Below are 22,079 nucleotides of genomic sequence, written 5' to 3'. Positions count from 1 at the left end.
TTGGCTACTCTCTTCGTGTCTAGCCACTTTGGAGATAGATTCTTTTCCCAAGTTCAAACAATAGTTCTTAGTTGTCTTCCCATCAGGAGCTGTGCTGGACTATATCCAATAGTTCCTACTGGTGTTGATTTGTAAGTCAGAAGAACAAGGAATGGGTCTTGTAGGATTTTCTGAGACATCTGTATAGCTCTCTCAGTCTCTTCTTTTGCTTGTGGGTAATGTGGGATGTTAATAATGTGAACAAAATCAAATATATATATTGTTTGGAATGACTTAAATTCTGCTGCAGTGAGTTGTGGTCTGTTGTCCATCACTAGAAGTTCTGGTATACTGAAGTGAGCAAAAGTGCATTTAAGTTTGTTGATAACACTGTGACATGTTATGTCTTTCAAGTACATTACTTCTACCTGGAAAATAGTCCATGATGACAGGGTAATCATGTCCTCTGAATTTGCATAAATCTGCAGCTAATCTCTTCAAGATCTCTCTAGTAGGAGTGTTTGAACACTGTATGGTTCAGCATTGTCTCTTAAGTTGATTTGTACTTGATCTCCTTTCAAATGCTCACTATCATCAACTCCTCCATCGAGTTCTTCCACCTTTCTCACTAGGCCCGTCATGGCTGCCACACTGTGGCTGAGGAGTTTGTTGGTCTTTGAATCTTTGATCACATGCACTCTGAATGCATAGCTTTTGTCTTTGTAAGTTGTTTCTGTGGTGAACTGGCCTATGCAATTCAGAATATCTCTAGGGATAGAGCTGTCAGGTGACCTCAGCTCTGGGAGGAATTGGAGGTGATTGTAAGTCCCTTCTGAGGTGCCTGTGATATCAGTGTCTGAATCCGTTTTAAAGTGTATAGTCTTTCCATGAATATTCAGTTTTATTCTCTAGGGAGATTCTGTGTCATCAGAAGCAATAGATCCCAGAAACAATGGCTCTTGATTGCTTATAATATGAGTCAACTCCCTGACTGCTTTAGTGCAGCAAACAGCTGCAAAATGCCCATATTTCATGCATGTATAATACTGTGCACCTTTGGCCAGACATGCATCATTTCTTGGGCTATGACTTTTTCCACATTTTGTGCACATAGGCTGGAATTTGTCCCTCTCCTTGCCTCAGTGATTTTATGATAATGACTTTTAGCATTAAAGTGTCTGTTTACTAGTTTCTAAGCTAGTTTCAGGTTTGTCAAGTTTCTCTTGGTTTTGCTGTTTCACCAGTTCAGGCTGTTTTGCTGCTGTGGCTATAGAGTTAAATCTCCCTTCAGTTGCAGGTGCTGTGAAAGGTTTTTCCTCTGTTAACCCAACAATGAGGCCGTGCCTAATATTTCTGTATTTTGCATTCCTAAAAACACAGTTTTCAACTAACGTATGCTGAGCTTTTAGAAAACATTCAACGTTTTCCCCTCATTCTTGAATTTTCTGGTGAAAACATGCTTTTTCATAAATCACACCTCTCTGAGGTTTAAAATATGCATCAGACAGCCAGAACCCTTTCATAGTCATTTTGGTGACTGTCTTCAGAGAGGTCTAAGGATTTAAAGATATATTGTTCCTGCTTCTCTATAGCATAAATTAAAGACGATACCTGTATATCTCCAGTTTCTTTGTGGAGTTTGTTTGCAAACTTAACTTAAATACAGTTGTAAAAGCACAGAACCTGAACTTGTAAACTGGATTGTATGATGCTTCTTATAGAAAATCTCATTGCAGAACAATTTAGCACCATAGAACTACTCCCCCGCCCATTATAAAACAGATTAAAATTAAAATGCCAAGTTCCATTTAGGTTCCACTGAACATAGATGCTACAACTAGTTGTAAGCTATACTCAGTGTGTTCTATATACTGTGCAATTTACAAAATATATGTATTTATCTGTACCTATATTGTTTAGCAAATTGTTATGCATTAAAGAGGAATGATAAATCATTCCCTGTGGTTTTTGTACTTTGCATGCTCCAGTTTTGAGATGAAAAACAAATGTTTTCACTTTGAATTTGCACTGGTTGGTTTGCAAAGGCATATTTTTTGTAAATATATGTAAATCACTTAGTCCGTGCCATGGGGAACTACCCAGGGCAGCGGCAGATGGACAAAAACCCTAGCAGGGAAGTTCCATTGACAATGGAGGGAGCGGGGTTGGAGGGCTTTAGAATCAGTGGAGGCACAGAGGACACTCTGTGTGTATGATGGGATTTGCAGGTTCTGGGGACAGAATCCCCTCTTTGTTCTGGACATGGGCATCACCCCTTCACTCTCAGCAGAATGATCTGTGGAAAACACTGCAAGAGAAAATATCATGTGGTTTTTCCTTCCCCTGCTTCACCTCTTTCCAAGGGTTTCTCTATATGAGAGAGAAGAGCTGATCCAAGAGACCTAGCTTCTTTGAAGTAGGCATCATAGATGAAGGTGTTGCACAGTGCAAGCAGGTTAATGGATAAAGCTAGCAGGGTTGGCTGAGCAACTGGCAGAAGTTATTGATGGAGTACTGCAGACATCATATACTTTCCCATGTTAAAGGAGATCGGGAGTGACGTGATTACATTTTGCTGCTGCTGTTAGAGATTGAGGCCAGATTCAAGAGGCACAGCACAGAAAACATATCCCTGGAAGGAGATGGCAGCAGGAGGAGGGGGAGATGCCCGAACGCTAACTTTTGCGTCTTCTGGCTTGGTGGCTGCTGTAGAGATGGCTGCACAGACCACATTAATTCTGGCTTGGGCAGATATATTACAACCCTGTGCAATATCTTTTGGGACCATTGTATTAAATTTCTGACTTGTTTATTCCATGTGGGAGGCTTAGCACAGCTCCTCTAGGAAATAAAAACAGCAGGGGTGATTAAGCGAGTCAGTGAGACTGAACAGCTCTAGACAGGTACAACACCCTGGAGAGATTTGCACTTTCTAGTTCAAACTGGGTTTTACAGTGACAAACAAAGAAAGGGCTTTTGGTATAAAGAGGCTGATTTAAAACTGACATAGGGTCATTCTCATCAAATGGACACGAACTTTGTCCAAGGGGGCCCCAATCCTGCTGAAGGACTTTGGCCTATTAGGCGCCCATAAGACTGATGGCTGACTCCTGGCATGTTTAGTACAGGACCTGGCAGGGACCTGTTCAGCCTTAACCCCCCCCACTCAGAAGGGAAAGGGACAAGGATCTCTGCCAAGATTCAGGTGATGGCTGGAGACCTGAGCCCTGTCTGGCACTCCTGGAGGGGATCATGGGGGGCAATACAGGTATAGTTACCTTTAAACTGTGATACTGAAATTTCCTAACCTGAGTGCTTGATTTTTCAACCCTAATGAAGTTTTTGTAACATAGATTTTGTATACGTAAATTGCTAGGTTTTTTAAAAAGCAAACTGAAAAATCTAATTCTTTCATAAGGCATCATATTTACATCCTCATAGGTTGCCAGCAGGATTGGAATCATTAGATCTACCACATGGACTTCTGCCACTTGACTTGAATTAATGAAGTAACTGATAGCAGTAGCAGGTTGTCATGTACCAGCATTAGCGTGGGTTTCACAGATGCTTGATGACAGCAAAGCAATGGGGAGACTCAGGAATCTTGGGTTCCATACTAGGCTTTGGAGGGATAGTACTTTAGTGGGCATAGATTCTTCTGCTCATACCCCTTCAAGCATAACCCTTTCTATCCCATCCCCTCCACCCTGTCCTTCTCCCACTCCTATCTCTTTCCACTTCTTTCCATAGGAATGTGATTTCTAAAGTGCACTAGCATTTTGAATGTTAATTGGACCATGTAGACCTACTGGTGCACACTAAACGTTCCCAAGTGCATTTTACATAGTACTGTTTCAAACAGCACTATGTTAGAGCACACCAGCAGGGGCCACATAGACCAATGAATGTGCCCTTAGCGCGGTTTAGAAATTATCCCCCTCATTATCCTACTGTGTATACAAGCCCTCAGAGTACTTTCCCAGAGTTAATTACATCTCATAACCCATCAGTGAGGTAGGTGTATATCACTGCACCCATTTTATAATTGGGTGAAATGAGTTGACCAAGGTGACAACCAGTCAGTGGCAAAGCTAGGACTAGAAAACAGATTTCTTACCTCCCAATTCATGCTAAAACCATTTCTAATTTTGTGGAGCAAACAAACAAAAAGCACAGAGAATAAATTATTGTCTCTGAATTCAGTCAGCCCACAAGTAGAATTGTATGGACACTCAGCCTGATTCTACTTTCACTTATGCTGCGGTAATTCAAGTGTAACTCCATTTAAATCAATTGGGTTGGAGACTCAGCCCCACTGTGTTTATAAGCTGCATGAGACACTGCCTGGAAACAGTGTTCTGTGCAGTAAATAGAGGGTGAGTGGCAAGGGTAGTTTTTGATTTCTTATGGCTATCTGCAAACAGATGGGTTGACAGATGTTTATGGTGCAGTCCCTACTCAAAAAACACAAGAAGGCACGTGCTGTGCTAGTCGGAGAAGCACAGTCAAAATAGGAGGACAAAGCTCGATGAAAGGCCAATTGCCTTTGTTTTTACACTTAAGGTAAAATCATGACTCCATTGACTTCAAGGGGAGGGGGATCAGGATTTCACCTTTATGCCCTTCAGCATTTAAGTGGTATTGTCATAGCAGGTTATCATGAACTGTACTGTAATGTGTGACAATGAATTTTACAGGATGTAACAGAGAAGGCAGAAAGAAAGTATCTCAAAGAAATGTGGTGAAGACGGATACATTGGCATTAATAATTCTAGCCACCCATAAAAGCAGAAACCAATTTTTGTACAGTATTAATGTTTCCATGCTGAACCATTGTCTGGAGGGAAACTCTAGTTCCATCTTTTCTGAGGTTTGAGAGCGAGTTTGTATAGCTGATTAGTGGCACATAGCAATGTGCAAAGTGTCACTGTTACCAAAATTCTGTGTAGTCTAGGCTCGCACTTCATTGCCCAAACACCTTTTTCCATTGTAAGCAAAATGTAAAATACAGATTTCACTTTATCTCTGTAGGCAGATATAGACACATAGATCTGGATCTTTGTAGAGGTTTATATATATAAAGAGATTGAAGGAAATACTTCAGTATGTTTTAATATCAGTCTACATCAATATAACAACTTCACAGTCACATTTGTTTTGTTTTTCTGTGTACTGTTTTATTATTGCTTTTTCAAATGTACAATTTGAACATAAGATAACAATGAAAAGAAAAAAACCCACATACACAATGTACAGTACATAGTCAGCTGGTTGTTCCCAGTTTTTAAAGTCATGAGTCAGGATGTAAATTGAAGAATATGGCTTAAAATTTCTAAAATGTATACACTATAGTCACATAAAATAGTGCCTTGATGGCATATTAGCTCAGACTTCTGTATGCAAATATGAATATTGGCAATCCTACGTGTCATAAGAAAATGGATGGCACAACTAAATTGCACAGCTTAATGTGTTGGCTATCTCCCCGTACAGTATTTTATTCATAACAAAATGATTACACAAAAGAAACAATCTAACAGCTCACTTCCTTGCTTTTAAGAATACAATTAATAAAATAAAGCAAATGACTAAATGAAGTTGGAGAAAAAACAGAACTCCGAACAAAGTGAGTCTGACAATTAGATTTATTCTGCATAGTTACATTCATGGCATTAAAAATTACTTTGAGTCTCAAACTTTTCTCTCCAATCTCCTAAACCTTATTTGCTTTGAGCTTCAGCAGTTTTTCAGCATATCCCTCTAAATAAACCCTTCCAACCACTGTGGATATCTCTTGATCATTAGACACTCTACTCTCCTATCCTTAACTAACTCAAACCTCTCCAAACCTTCATATTTTAGCCACTTTTCTGGACATCTTCTATTTCCTCTCTTCAGCTACTTCTATTCACTTTCTTCAGATACTTTCCCTTCTTCATTCTTCAATTAAGGCTCTGGACATCTTCACTCTCTGTCCTCTTCAGCCACTCTAATCTTTTCTTTAGTCTTGATTGACCTCTTACACCTACATTTTCTTCATGCTACGCCCAGCTCTCATTATTAATTGGAATACCACTTCTAAATGCCTTAAAAATGTTTCTCTCCTAGGGCAAGATTTTCTCCATATTGACATGGGTGCAACTCAGAGAGGAGAACCTGGCTGTTAATGTCTTCCACCACATATAGAAGAATTTGAACTAATGGAGTAGAGACAAAATGTGAGATTAAACACTCAGTACAGCTATGGGCTCTCTCTCTCTCTCTCTCTCTCTCTCAAAAGATCAGCTTTTTTTTTGGTATGGCTCTAAACAGTTTTACAGTAGGTCAACTCACTATCACATTTTTCTGTTACAATACATGCGAAAAAAGTTTAATCACATTTGCTTCTTTAATCTCATAGTATGGGCTGTTCCAACATCCCAGTGTTATGTGCTAAACTCTTTTGAATTAGTGCCTGGTGTCAGGAAAACCTGCCTCCTAACTCTTGGCACCAAGATGTTCTGAAATCACACGCCTCATGTAATGCAGAGGCCGATATGATAAGCACACATTTTGAAGTATACAGGGCAGCCAGGATCACTGATTTGTGCTAGAGAAAGAGCATTTTAATAACAGGTTTTGCACACCCATGGGATACATGATGAAAGATGTCCTCTTTTCACGGTATTTCAGCTTTTTAAAAGAAATAAAAAGTAAATTACATTTTTGACTTATTCCTGATCTATTAGCATGTATATATATATATTTATTTTAACTTGCAGCTTTTTCTTTTTTTGTTTCTTTTCTTTTTTTGAAAGCTGAGCAAAAAGAGTTCAATGTTCAGTGGCATAGAAGCCCAGGACCACATGACGTTGTTGTTGTTGTTGCTATTTTGCTCATGCAATTATTATGGCCTCAATCCTGCAATTGACAGCAGACAGGTGGAGTGCTGTGCCCACACAGAGACCCGTTGATTTAAATGCAGCTGTACCTGGGCACAGCAGTCCCAACTCACTGTGGATCAGAGCCTAAATTTGGGTGCACAATTGGCCATTTGGTGTGCAGATGCCCTCCCAACTTTGACATGGCCTTGATTTTGAACTCTTGTAAATCAATACCTACCTATTTGAGATGTGAATATTTAATGTTTAAAACTCCACTATACAGTCTGAGCAGATCCTTACGAATCCTTACGAAATGAGCTGGATTGACAGCCATGGAAATTGCCGTCCTCCAGTCAGCCAAAGAACATGGACAGCAGAAGTGCACACACCACCAGCACTATCCTGCCTGCATGCCTCAGCCTTCGAGGGATCACCAGCAGTGGGTGAAAGTGCTGATCAGCATCCAGGCCAATCTAGTTCTAGACCTCTCTGCTGAGAGTACATAACAAGGTGCATATTATGGTGGTGGTTTTGCTACGTGAATACCTGTCACCGGGACCACTAACTTCATTGCACATAGGGTGCGGAAGAGCCATCGGTTGCTAACAACTTTCATTTGGTCAATTTTCAATCATCATAGAGGTAGAAGATCAGATATTGCAATGCCACTTCCCCTTCCAGTCTCACACATTTCAAGTTAAAAATGGTAATAGTTTTTAAATACTGTAGCTAATGATTTTCTTTTTCTTTTTACATACAGTTTGGTCTAGACTGAGATCTTGTGTATTGAGTTTATTATTATATATAGCCATACTTAGCACTTTACATTTATATAGCGCTTGACATTTTCAAAGCACTGCACAAACATTAGCTAAGTAATGACTGTACATTTAAACCTTAATGTTTAACCCTAGCATGTCTCTAATATTAAGCCCCTGAGAACAGTGTTTTATGATAGAAATGAATGCCACTAGGGGCCGTAGATTTATTTTGAAGTAACTAGAATAGAAAGAGCGCCTGAAATAAAGTCTTTTTTATTTCTATTTATAATTAATTAGTTCTCTGGATATTTTTATAGCTGTAGTAAGAATACTTTTGTTAACCATGCCATCCATTTTGGAAAGAGCGTATTTACAAGCCAACAAATATAAGCCTGTTGTTGAATCAGTAGGAATGAGGAATCATGCAGAGACAGATTTCAGAGTAGCAGCCGTGTTAGTCTGTATTCGCAAAAAGAAAAGGAGTACTTGTGGCACCTTAGAGACTAACAAATTTATTAGAGCATAAGCTTTCGTGAGCTACAGCTCACTTCATCAAATGCATCCGATGAAGTGAGCTGTAGCTCACGAAAGCTTATGCTCTAATAAATTTGTTAGTCTCTAAGGTGCCACAAGTACTCCTTTTCTTTTTGCAGAGACAGAGTCCCTGATCTTACACCCTTTTATACATGGATTGTCTCATTGAAATTAACTTACATGAGTCAGGGCTACTTGTATGAGTAAAACCTACATGATCAGGCCCATAATGCTTCGTGTATATATGTTCAAACAAATTGCTATTTAAAATATGTTTACAAATACATTCTACAGTAACTGTGTCTAAGGGCTCAATCTTGTCCAGAGGCATTCAAGGAGTCAGACTTATGCGTTTTGTAAACTCTGTTACTTCACAGGTGCCTATGTATACAGTAGCTGACTCTACAAGCTCACCCATGCTTCTCAAGGCAAATCAATCCCTAACTGTCCACGTCTGCATTAACCCCTTGTGAATAGTTCTGTTTCACTGGTTTTCAGACTTGGACAATTGCCTTTGGGTGAAGCCGTTAAAAGAAAAAAGTGAAACAAGCAAAAATAATTCAAAATCAGAGGAATTCCAGCTCATAACATATGTATGTACTTTATACTATAAATCTACATATAGATATTGCTGTCCATAGAGAAAGACTCAAGTTCAAAATAATACAATTACAATATTTGTGCAAAAGAAATTGTACGCTTTTCAGAGTACAAGCAACCTGTTATATTGGCTACATTTTCCATGACAGTTGCTCTTTGCTACATTGTGCATTCAGTCTTGGTTTGCACCATATTTTTAAAAGATAGAACTAAACATATTTGCAATAGTTTGACAAGAGAATGGAATTCTTCCACAACTTTAGGAATATGAATTTTGATAAGTTAATAATGACCAGATTATTGTACGTAAAAAGTGCAAATTTAAGTGTATAACCTTCCAGCATTTTACACTGCCTGTATCTACTGGGAACCTTCAAAACATCCTTCAGTCTGATGGGATTTACCAGTTGAATAGGATGTTTTGTCCAAGTGTCATAAAGTAAATTTGACTGCTGCCTCCAGATTGTACAGATGCAAAGAATACCTTGAAAAGGAAAAAGAATAGACCGCTGTCAGTTTACATGTATGAGAATATTTTAAACATATTTGAAAGCAGAGATAAATACAATCCAGAACACTATGACATATAAATCACAATTCAATTTTAATCCCCTTGGTAACACTTTCTTAGAAAAATGAAGTGTTAATGCTCTCAAGTATACATTCTGGCAATAAGTTATAGTGTATACATTTTCTACCAGAAAAGAAATCAGAGCCTATTTTCAAATAATTAGGTAAACTAAACAGTTTCTGGTTTCAGTATTCTAAATACACCAGTGCACTAGAACAAGCCACAGTGAATATTTACAAATCATTACAATACATATGTGACAAAATGCACTCATACTGGTGGCATCTCAAATATTGCTATGTGATACTTCACTCAAGGCTACTCTAAATCATACCTGGTTGCAACAGTTCTTAAGAGACTTTTGTAGCCAGAGATTACGGGAGTGCAGCTGCATGCTAGCCACACCCCCAACATATTCTCTATGCTGAAGTTAGACCACTTGGGGATTCGCCAACAGGTTGGTTAAACTGATTTTCCATCTGCAGCACAAAGCAGGTGGAAGAGGTGGCTGGGATCTGGCTGTCTTCAGTGGGGCTCTGCAAAGGTGCAGGATTCCTCCCACAGAGCGTAGTTTGTGGGATCAGTGCCAAAGTCTGCTTTTAATTGAGCGGTAAGTACTATGCATTATAATAAAATGCTAAATAAAAATTAAATGGCCTCAACTTTTTTTGTATTCAACTGTTAAACCATATTTGTTAAATCACAATAGTTGAGTCACGTGTGTACCTTGTCATTTCTTTCACACAGAAATTTTAGCTTCTGTGCTTTCTTATGCATAAATACACCTTCCAAATTTCCTGTTTCCACAGAACGCAGTTCGATAGCCTTCTCTCCCCAACCCATGACCTGGTTAGACTGCAGATAAGCTAAACAAAAAAGTCAGATTTGATAATTAGAAAAACACAAGGGAGCCTGAAATGTTCATCTACTAGTAGTAAGTTGACAGCTCCATGTCCCCACCCCAATAACATAAAGATTGTGTAACTGAACCAAATCCAGACACGCAATATTTAAATATCCAGTGGAATCCATTTAGATTGTATCTGTTCAGAGAAGGAAATCCCATACACCCAAACAAACCGTACACTGAAATACTGTACAACAAATACCATTCAAAGCGTTAAATCCTGGTCTCAAGTGCAAAGCCTGAATAATCAGGCTTTGCAACGGTGACCCGTGCAGGGCATTTGTTGGCCATATAGAGTCTTCCACTGAACACAACAGCAGGGCAAGAAACAGCAGCCTATACAGCTGCTCTGTGGCTGCTCTACAACCTTTGAGCTTCAGCAGAATTTGCATCTGCTTTACCCTCTGTCTTTAGTTGGTCAGTGTCTTTACACAGTTCTAGCCCCACTCCTGCCATTCCACTGCCCTTTATTGCTGCTACACTTTGAAAAAAAGAGCAGAGTGTTGTGGAATAACAAGGCAAGAAATTCACTCTGCAATCAATAATACCTATAGGTTTTTAATAGTTATCCCCCTCCCCCAACCACTTGAGTTCACCCAAAAGATTAGAGCCTCTCCTCTGGTTAAACAGCACTTCAGCCTAATGTGTATTAGGGATATTCAAAATACATGCTAGAAAGCTATGGAAAGTAACTATGTATGTAATAGCCACTTTATAGTTGAGCACCAGATTCTGACTTCAGTTACATCGACATACATCTGAAGTAACTCCACTGACCCCCCACCACTACTGTAGTTTCTCTGAATATACACTGCTGTGAATGAGATCAGAATCTGCCTCTGAATATATTGGTCATTCACTCTAATTACAAAAGATCTTAGCTGTAACTAAACTTCATTAAAAAAAAGTCAGAGCAGTTTTGGACTTCTACAAGTATGTTAAACAAGTGAACAGGGTATTTTTTTGGAAGGATGGGGCAGTAATACTTGTACTGTGTGATTTTAAAAATACTGTTATATACCCAAATTACATGGCACTTAGATTACTATAATCACTTGTGCCATGGTAATTAGGTAGGGTGACCAGACAGCAAATGTGAAAAATCTGGACAGAGCGTGGGAGGGTAATAGGAGCCTATATAAGAAAAAAACCCAAACATCGGGACTGTCCCTACAAAATCGGGACATCTGGTCACCCTATAATTAGGCAATATATGTAAAATAAATAAGTGTTGCTACGGAGGATTTTGTTGAATTTGGCCCCAGTGAAGTAAATGGCAAACCTCCTAGGTCCACATCCTGAAAGACCTAATTTCCATTTGAGGATCTAACCCCTACTGACTTCAATATGACCTGGGTTTCACCCTAAATCTTTGTTGTATCTATTGACATTGGGGATAAAAGGTAGGTGTGAAGCCAAGTAGCATATTTCAGTATCAAGCATTTCACCAGGCCCTTCATGTTTCAACGGAGATTTGGTGGAAAAGTTAAAAACAGCACAAAGGAAAAACTTTAACTCAGCTTGCAACTGGAAATGATCTGTGTAGCACCAAACCAGAGGGGACAGTTGACACCAGCTGTACATTTCCAACAGTCATCGATAACTGACTGGGGGCTCGTGATACTCTGTCACACCCTCTTTTACCTGACCAGGTCACTGCATTGGGGGCCAAGAAGGTGAATGCTGCCCTGCACTCAACCTCTGTCTGGCAAGCATTCATCCGTTTCACTGACTGAAGCACCAAATAGGTCCGATGTTCCATGGATTTCACTGGTTCATTTTAAAGTACCATCAGAAAGGGGCTGGGAGTGGAGTAAGGTAGATTGGAAGTTGGCTCCCTTATGCATTCAACAACAGGTCCTGGACTTTTTAAATAACAGGACTCTAATATTTTATCATGAATGAAAAGCACCAGGTAATTAACTTGATGGTGAGATACAAATCAATAATTAAGGGCATACTGTAGTATATTAGAATTAAATTCTACTCTTGATAGAATGACCTTCACAACCCACAGGATGCTCAAACTTTCATGCACTATGGGACTTCCCTTCCACGTATGCTTAAATGAATTATGGAGGGCAGGACCAGAAATAAACTGGAAAGATACTGAACTGTTATAAGGCCCGCTGCATATTGGCTCAGCTCAACCCCTACAGTGGGAAAGCCCTGGGAACAGGCTAGCTGGGAGGAAATCTCTGCGGGGAACCCCTTGCCAGATCTCATCACCTGTCAAGGGTGCGAGGTTTGCCCCCCATGGAAAATGCCACAGGTTTCACCCCAAATGTGGCAAATTCCAAGAGATTCATAGGATACCAGTGCCTCTGCATAGGCTCTGGTCCCACCTCCCAAGTAACAGTGCCTACTTCTGACAATGGTTACCCCCAAGACCCTAGCTGGAGTTTGTGGAAACATAATATAGCCTCAGCATGTATTTCCTTTAGAGATTAATTTCCCTGGAGCTAGCAGGGGATGATTTGCATGCCCCTGGCTTTGCTACTCCGAACAGGGTCCCTCTCTCTGTGAATTCTGGGCTACGTGGACAGGGACATTGCCCAGTCGGGGAGTGGAATGGAAGGGGCATCCTCATTCCATTTGGAAGCGGGGTGCTCAATTCACCAAGGGTTCCCTCCACACATGTGGCAGGGAGGACAATCCAGCTCTGTGGTTTTAGTTATCCAGAATGTCTTTTTCTAAATCAATTTAAAATACGGAGGTATCTTACATGGTCTTCTCTCACTGTGTGAGATGCTATCATGTGGTGTTACTGTACGTGATTATAGGACAGTCGCAACATAAATGTTACATTTTTAAAGGAATTTCTTTAAAACTGCAGCTACATCAGGGTACCCTGGTTTGCTACTATACGTCATTGATTAAAGGCTGGAGGTACAATCACACTTTAGAAAGGTCTCTAATTTGTGTTTTGCTGGCCTAATTTATCATGCTCAGCACAATAACATACAAAAAGACTGTGCACAATATAGCTAACTCCTTCAAGAATGGCTGTGTGGTTCTCTTGGGATTTTGGTGACATGTCCAATCCTTCCCTTGGGGCTTTGCTCACATTGTTTAAGAAAAACACTAACTAAATATGTTGCCTCCTGACTCGATTCTGCAAAACCTTTACTTGCTCAAGTAGCCCCACTGGGGACACTGGATCTGGTGTTTTTTATATAGAAGCTTGGTAGAATTTGACTTTTCTTAAATACATTTTTGATGGATAATATTGATGCTTATTTTAAGCCATTTTTTCAGTTTTTGTCGATTTAAATGTTCACAGCTGTGGAAATTATGGGAGGGTTAGACAAGAATTATTTACTGACAGTAAACATTGAGATTCAAAAGTTAAAGCTTTACAGTAGTTAAAACATAAATTGTCACCATCACATGTCAAAATAAATATCCTTAAATCAAACTCAAATAAGTTGTCAGGCAGCATTTTTCTTACTTTGCATATCTAGACATTTCAATGATCATCAATGGGAATATTTTTTTTGGTCAGTTTGTGAAGGTGAAATCGATGTTCACCAACATTTATAGATAAAAATCTAATTCTTCCATGTCTATTTACATACATACAAACATGCATAAACAGAGTTAACCTTGAAGAGAACTGAGTTTACATTTTGTTTGTGTCTTCTAAGTTAATCGCTGGACCGCCAAGGTTTCCTTAAGCAGACATATTTCTAGGACTCTGCATTTCGGATGGGAAAGAATTTGCCCTACTGGGGCATAGGACACTGCCTTTCACATTTAAAAGGCTACAAATGATACAGCTGGATATGTTTTAGACTCACATGCCATCCATTTATCAGCCACCAATTTATTACTGGTTTCAGAGTAGCAGCCGTGTTAGTCTGTATTCGCAAAAAGAAAAGGAGTACTTGTGGCACCTTAGAGACTAACAAATTTATTAGAGCATAAGCTTTCGTGAGCTACAGCTCACTTCATCGGATGCATTTGGTGGAAAAAACAGAGGAGAGATTTATATAAATCTCTCCTCTGTTTTTTCCACCAAATGCATCCGATGAAGTGAGCTGTAGCTCACGAAAGCTTATGCTCTAATAAATTTGTTAGTCTCTAAGGTGCCACAAGTACTCCTTTTCAATTTATTACTGTGTCCCAAATTCTGTCTTCAGATACAAGGATAATGGCATGCATGTATCTGACGACAAAATTTAGAAATACATAAATTAAAAAGCTAAACCCACTGCAAGCAAGGGTGACAAGTTCTGCCTCTGGTGCCAGAGGAAAGACAGTATAATACTGTTATTAAATCACAACTGAGCAATTTTCTGGTTACTGGCTGTTTCCCTGTGAACTCATTATTTCCTTTTGGAAATGCAGCATATACTCAAAGAAGGGTCATTTGTACAGCACAGTGGAAGCCTGCCATAATATTCCCTTAACACCTGGCAAATAGCATAGAAGTTAGCACAGTGCTCAAGGAGTTCACTCCAATGGGAGTTCAAATTCGGCCGATTCAAGGAAAGCCATGAAGTTAGTGTACATTGGCATTTCCAAGGTGAAAACACATTATTTATGCTCTAGATATCCAACATGCAGAACAGGCTCTTCATCCTAACGATGAAATGTTCTTTCATTAGACTAGAATGCTGGTGCTGTGAAATTATCTAGAGAAAAAGCTTTTGTAGCTTCATCACAAACTCCCATCTGTCCCACATTGTTCATGTGAGCATGCTCTTGTCCTGGTTAGGTTGCACTACACAGGTTATGGTGCGCATGCTCTGACATGCAGCATGTCCCTACCAAAACAAAGTTACACCCAACTTAGTGTGTTTTAAATAAGACTTTTAAAAACGCGTAAATATCTATGTGTCTATGTTCCAAGCTTCTAGGCTTATAGTACCTGCTCATTCCTCAATCAATAGTTGAGTGTATATAAATAAAACCCAGGGAATTTTGTGGCTGCACCAAGGGTACAGGAACAGCTGTAAATAAGGTCCAAGCTGTAGTTTTTTTAAGGACAATAAGAATCATTCTGATATGAGCAGACTACTTCTTTGCTTGAACTGGGCTGCAATTATTTCATGAACCAATAAAGTGTGTTGACATAGCAATGTCATTATAAGATGCTTTGGCTAGAGTGCTCCATTTCTCTGCATCAACATCCTTTCTGCTTCCTAGTAAAAGACATCCAAACCACTCCCAAAATCATGCTTTTAATAATTTTTACGAATATGAAAGGACAAAAGTACCCCCCATCTTATTAACTGGATGTTTCCTATACCTTTTTAAAAATCTTGTGTTATATAAAGAAAACATGCTCTCTCTATTTGTATGTAGCCCTACATATCTGAAATATCTCACCAATTAAATATAGATAGAGTAGCTCTACAATTTTAATTTCCCACTGGATTTCAGTGTCCTCATTCCAATTTCTGATTAATGGACTGGCCACACAGGTCCCACCCTAAAGACTACAAGAGGCTGCTATTTTTAGTTTTCCTGCCCTAGAGCCATCAATTATATTGCAAGCATTTGCCACCTCTCTCAATCACTTAAGATATTCTAATAGACCAGGGAAGTTTACTATCCAAAATAATTTTGTTAAAGAATAGACCATATATTAAGAATCAAGCTAGTGGCAGCTAGCTAGAACCCTGAGTTAACACACAAGCCTTTCACCTCTGAAAAAACAAGATCAAAATTCATAATAGGAAAATTGTCAGTACAGTTCATACAGATAGTTGTCAAAACTTGGTTAAGTGTGGAAATTTCAAGGGAACAGGATCTCTAGTGAAACTTGCAAGTTCTTCTTAGGTTTGGCCAAGCAAGAAATGTGGTGACCAGAGCTTCGCTCGTAATATTTCAACGCTTTTGGCCTGAGCCAAGAAATTCAGAGGAGCAAGAGTATGAGTGAACATTGGTGCGAAATGCATGCTTAAAATAAAATGGGGCTCTTCGAAGCCCCCAAAGTTTAGGATTTGGTTTGAGCTGAAAGTCAAGGGCTTGGGTCAGTTTGCCTCTAAATGAACTCTGACTCCAATCACAAGTGGAACATCTGGTGCCACGTGACAAGACCCCTGTCAAACTTGTTATGATTGACAATATCTTCTCCAAGAAGCCCTGGGCTGGGATAGTCAAGAGCACTGCAGACAGTGAAGTAATAGTAATATTGGAAATGTGGTGGCCTAAGGTTGACTGGAAGGTCTGTTTGGAGGCCAATGGCTGAGCCCTGGCTAGCGGGAGGGGAAGAGAGAAAGAGTGCCTTCCTTCCAAGGATAAACTGCCCTGTTTGTCTGCATAGCCCTTGGTGGTGGTCTGTGGAAAGCTGGTTAGTCCCTCAGAGCTGTGTTTTCCTTGCTGTTCCTGGCTGTTAAACTCCATTAAAAGAAGTTAAAAATCCATTCAGATACTTTCCTGCTGTCACTTTTTGCATGTAAGTGGTTCCTGTGGACACTCAAAGGATGCTGTGTGATTGTGAAAGGGAGGGGAGGTGGTTGTGCGATCCTGAATGGGAAGGGGAATAGCCACCGGGCAATCTTTCTCTTACAATGCTATCCACATGAAGAAAAAGACAGCGCGCCCCTGCTCTAGTGCACAGCAGAGCATCCTGAAGAAATGTCAGCTGCCACGGGCCATTTCACTAGCATGAAGCTGGTGTAAATCTGTTTAGCTTCGCTGACTTCAGTTCACACTCTTGGGGGATCTGCCTTGAAATCCCAACCTGTGACAAAGCAGCATAGTCCCCATGTATGCCCAGTACACAGTAGATCTTTACAAGCCACCAACACGTTTCTGTGGGTTCGCTGTCTCAGCGCTTTAGGCAATGAGGGAGGGGGATTTGCAAAGGCACAATGGGTATTTAGGCACACAACTGCCATTGACTGTTCTTTGTGCCTTTGAAAATCTCCAGCTGACTCTGTATTAAACGGGAATATGCTTGTAGACGACTATTGATGCCCAAAATCACAAACTCCACATTTCAGAGCATATCGTAAGAGTTGGCATATATGAAAACCTTACAGCAACTACTTTTCTGAAGCTAAAGGTAACAAAACACTTAGTTCCTTATATATCACCTTGTATATCTACCTCTGGGGCTCCCTCTGTAATTTTGTCTGATCTTTGTTCATCTTCTAAAAGGAAGCACATTGGGACAAGGACTATAGAGAGCCAAACACTGTTGGCACTTAGCGCACATTCAAATAATACAACCAGACAATCTCATAATAGCTACAAGTTCATCCATGCTTTAAAAATCATTAGAGACAAGATCCAGGGAAATGTTTGACACCACAGGATGGTAAATGAAGCCAGTTTTAAAATTTTGTTGCTTCCCAAAGGGGGAAAAATGAGTGCAAACCAATGGAGTGCATTTATAGGAAGAAGAGAAGAGAGCTTAAATATTTAAGCTGATCTTATATGCACCAATGTTACTTTGGAGGAAACATTAAGATTGCTTTTTAAACTGTAATGTTACGCCCTTCTTGAGAGCATGCAGTTCCTATTTAGGCTAAAGGAATGTACTTTCCATAGTATCACATCTCCTGCATGCTGCTGTCTTCATTTTGCAATCCAGCTTCCAATTAGATTCAATACTCACAGATAGAACTTTTATTTTCCTAACCATACTGGGTAATGGTTCTCTTACCAGTGATTGTTTCATACTAACGTTGGAATGTGGGATGTAGAGGCTCAGTGTATCCTACGGCGTTAAACATTAATACAGCATTGAGGCGGATGTACTGGACGTGTTTTAATTTTACCCTACAGCTTAATATTTGGGTTGGAAAGTGAAGAGGACACTATTTGTCAGAGGAGAAGGAACGTACAGTATCTACTCTGTTGCTATAGCGGTGTCTATGCTGGGGGTGGTAGTGGTTATGGGGGTTGTTGGACTAGTTATGTTGTTCAGGCATGTGGTTTTTTCATACCCCTGACCGACATGGCTATGCAGATATAAATGTAGACCAAGCCTGAAGCTATGCCTTCACTAGAAATGCTGCAGCTGCAGTGTAGACACTTACTACAGCAGAGCGAGGGGTTCTCTGGTCACTGTAGTTAATTCTTCTCGCCGAGAGGTGGTAGCCAAATCGACAGAAGAATTCTTCCATCCCTCTAGCACTGTCTACACCAGGGTCAGATTGGCTTAACTAGGTGGATTTTTCACACCCCTGGAGCAATGTAGCTGGGTTGACCCAACTTTTTAGTGTAGACCTGCCTTTAATATGTACAAAAGTGAACTTATTCCTAAAATGATTCCTAAAGTGGCTTTGCTGCTCAGAGTTATGGTGGCAGCAAAATGAATATGGTACCATGTAGGCATCTGAGTTCAAGGCAGAGGTGGGTCTCACACTCTCAAGGGTGGCTGGAAGCCCTCTAGAAAAGATGGGCCTCCGATGTAATTCTACCAATTTAATGGAGTGACTCCAGATTTACACCAGTATTGAGAAACAAATTAAGTCAATTTTTGCTATGATTTGCTTGTGACTTAAAAAAAAAAGACGAAGAAAAATAAGAATTCACAGAAATAAAAAGCCAATCAGGTGAAATTTACAAATGCAAAAACCTGCTAGAGGTGGGTTTTCTTTGTTCTTAGTTACAATGTTAACAATTGGAAACCTAAGAGAAAAAAACCATCCTGATGAAAAATAATCAGACCCCCCTTTTTAGCATTTGTGAGGCTGGATGAAAAACATGGATAGCCTGACAACCCATCTAAGGCTATATCTAATCTGTTGTACTCTGAATAGATGATGATAAAAATAAAGGACAATCTGATAGGATGTTATGTTTATAGACCCATTAAATTACTGTACTTTCTACATATTATGAATTTCTATACAAAATACCGTGGATATGAAAGATTCAAAGTCGAAAACAGCTGCACTTTTTCATTCCTTTGTAACCCACTAAAATGATTACCAGACACAAGAAATACCTATTGGAAGACCTGCATCCTATTATACAAATTCTGACTGTGCAGTAAACCCTTTGTGGCATAAATACCATGAAATGAATACAAACAAATGCAGAGACCCTTTTATAATCATTGATTGGCTCAAGAATGTACAGAAATGCACATACATTTATCTGCTCATTAGAAATCTGTTTTAACCAGAAATGGCTTAATGTGCCACACAACCCCTTTCAGGTAGACACAAACCTAATAACGAACTCAGACTTCATACAACAGAATCTTACATTCAACACAGTGCTGTTTTATCATACTTACCTACAGATGCTGGCATTTCTCCCCACTGTAAAACAGTTTCCTTTGTGAAGTGCCCATATATATCAAGGTAGACTCCTTCATCTTCATAGGTGAGTAGAAGTTCTGTTCCATTGGTATTAGGGAGGATAATAATGGCATGTGGGTGAATAGTCCCCTGGATCTGAAATTGTATTTTATTAAGATTTATATCAGAAAATGGACTGCAATTTTAGTGACTATATCAATCTGAATAGCTTGGCAGAGCAAAAAAACCACCTACTCACCACTCACAGAAAGTAAATACCTGGTTTATGATGGGCTATATATTTTGCTAGCTGAAAAGGGCTATTATATTTCCCCCTTTAGATATTATTATACTAGGTTTGTATAGAAGTCACTGTTCAATTTTTCACTTTATATTTACAAGTATTACTTGGTATAAAGAAGCCAAGGAGCATCTGATATACAATGAGATTTATTGGCTTGTTCATGAAATGCTGGTATATAAAGTGACAGAAGGAGCGTGAGCCATACTTTAATTCAAAGATGATTTTAGAAGAGGATGGAAGACAACTTACTCAACTTCCCTATTCTAGGAACCCAACGCTTCCATTTTCTGTGATACAGACCAAGCATAACTCATGAGCTATAACAATGATTCATTAGCACTTTTGATGACAATATTTACGGTAGTTTGAAAGAATCACCTGAGCTTTCTAAATGTGAACATCTCTGCAAGGTCTTTCCCTGCTTCACATACAGTGTCCTTAAACAAAGAAAGTGCTGCTTTAAATACTATTGGGTTTACATTTTACACCCATGCCACAGGAACAATGCATTGCATGCAATAAAATAGTCCAACAGCAGAACAGGACCCAGAATCTCTCTCACACCAGCCAACACACTTCCCAAGTGAGAAACGATTTATAAGAAGCATATAGCTATGGAGGTGGGTTTTTATGGAAAGTACTTTCAGACAAAAAACAAAACAATAACTAAGCATTTCTAAAACACTAACAGAATCTTTTCACTTTACATAAACAATGAAATATCCTTCCAATCAGCATTTCCACAGGAAGAGACAGACAAGTGGAGGGTCATTTTTCACAAGCAAACCCACATATCTTTTCTTTTTCAGCCCAATACATGTATGCACATGGTAATGGCACAATAAACAGAAAAGAAGCACAGAAACTGTACTTGCCGAACTGAATACACTCAGGCCAACCACTTGAGTCCGTGCCTCCGCAACTACTATCCGTAACACTAAAACAGGTATCCAGAGTCGGAGAGCAATTTTAATGCGTTGCCTTGATATTCTCATGAGCAACTGAAGCAGACGAGAGAGAGAGGGAACAGGGAAAAGAGGGTACAGAAAGCAAGCGTGTCTCAACTCAGTCTGTTAGATTAAAGTAAGTCTGGGCTGCCAACACTGAAAACCAGCTTGTGATAATCATCATCTATGAGACAGTCCCTAAAATAACGATACAGCCCACTGTAGCAGCACATTTATTTCTGATCCAAGACTCCTAAGAGAAAAAGTATTTTTAGCACATGCTGACTTACGGTGGAAGAGTGCACACAAAGGGAGTCACAGCTCTTCTACAGGTGCCCCATATTCAGGGCGTTCACCTGGGAAATATCTTTCCTGATGTACATCATTATATCTGGAGTGTGTGGCAAAACTAAATCATTTAAAAGGGTTCACCTTGTCCCTTGCCTTTTATCTATTGTGCTAATTATCTCTTTGACAAGAAATCATTTGCCATGCTTAGCAACCAAATTACACATGGAGTGGGCAGGCAATCCTGGTTAGACTTATAAACTAGTGTGAACTTTGAATGGTGCCATAATCAAAGAAGCGATTAGCTTTTAGATGAAAGAAACCACTTTATGCTACGTATAAAAATAACATGGGTCTTTAGCAACTGGATCAATAGAAATAATTGTTTTCAACAACTAGATATCTACATAAGTTACATTTTAATGCAAATGTGTTTACAAAATTAACATCACTGTAACTACTAGAATGACTGCACAGGCATATAGTTTGGTGGGCACTGCTTGTTTGGGTGCCTAGGAGTTGGGCTGGTCTTCAGCTGGGTTTCCAGAGGTAAGACGCCATAGGAGTGGGTTTCTCTGTGTTGGAAGATGCAGGGTGGGGGGTGGATTACATGTAAAAAGTTCGGAGCACAGACGATAAAGTTTAGATCTGGAATCAGATCTCCCTAAAGTTCAGGGGATTTGCTTAGGCTCATTTTGTAGTTAGACCCCAATCCTGCACAGCACTGTCACTGCATAGAGACCTACTGTGAGCACGGGGTGTCTCTAAAGTGTTTGAACATGAACATTTTGTTGGCTAGCCTAAATTATACAAGTTCTTAGAAGATAACCTAGATCCAAACCACTGATCTAGTCACTATTAACCTATAGCCATGAGGAATAAATAAGGAAACAACTCAATTATTATTTCAGCTTTAGGAAGTAATATCTTACATGAGTTGGCAAGTACAGGTCATAAACAGACCCAGAGTCCACATCGATAGCGTGAAATCCCACTTGTGAGCCATAGATCACTTTTAATCTTTGTCCATTTTCAACTGTCAGGTCAACTGACAGTGGTTTGTGATGAAGTGAAGTGAATGACTGGAAAGAAGAGAAAAGTCAGATAAAATTATAA

General features: G+C 39.5%; 1 protein-coding gene across 2 annotated transcripts in view; it reads right to left on the bottom strand.

Annotated features, from left to right (window-relative positions):
* Positions 1–8,340: 8,340 nt before the first annotated feature.
* Positions 8,341–22,079, bottom strand: part of NRK (Nik related kinase) — a 128,885-nt gene continuing 115,146 nt past the window's right edge. For both annotated transcript variants that reach the window (XM_038416767.2, XM_043492931.1), the window contains 4 exons: positions 21,896–22,045; positions 19,421–19,580; positions 10,035–10,174; positions 8,341–9,221 (listed from right to left, as the gene is read on the bottom strand). In XM_038416767.2, the coding sequence (XP_038272695.1) occupies positions 9,138–9,221; positions 10,035–10,174; positions 19,421–19,580; positions 21,896–22,045 (534 nt within the window). In that variant the 3' untranslated portion in view covers positions 8,341–9,137. The remainder of the gene's footprint in view (positions 9,222–10,034; positions 10,175–19,420; positions 19,581–21,895; positions 22,046–22,079) is intronic.

Source organism: Dermochelys coriacea, chromosome 9 (genome assembly GCF_009764565.3).
Source record: "Dermochelys coriacea isolate rDerCor1 chromosome 9, rDerCor1.pri.v4, whole genome shotgun sequence".
In the NCBI taxonomy this organism is placed as follows: domain Eukaryota; kingdom Metazoa; phylum Chordata; order Testudines; family Dermochelyidae; genus Dermochelys; species Dermochelys coriacea.
Note: the sequence above shows the minus strand (reverse complement) of the source record. Positions and strands in the feature narration are given on the sequence as shown.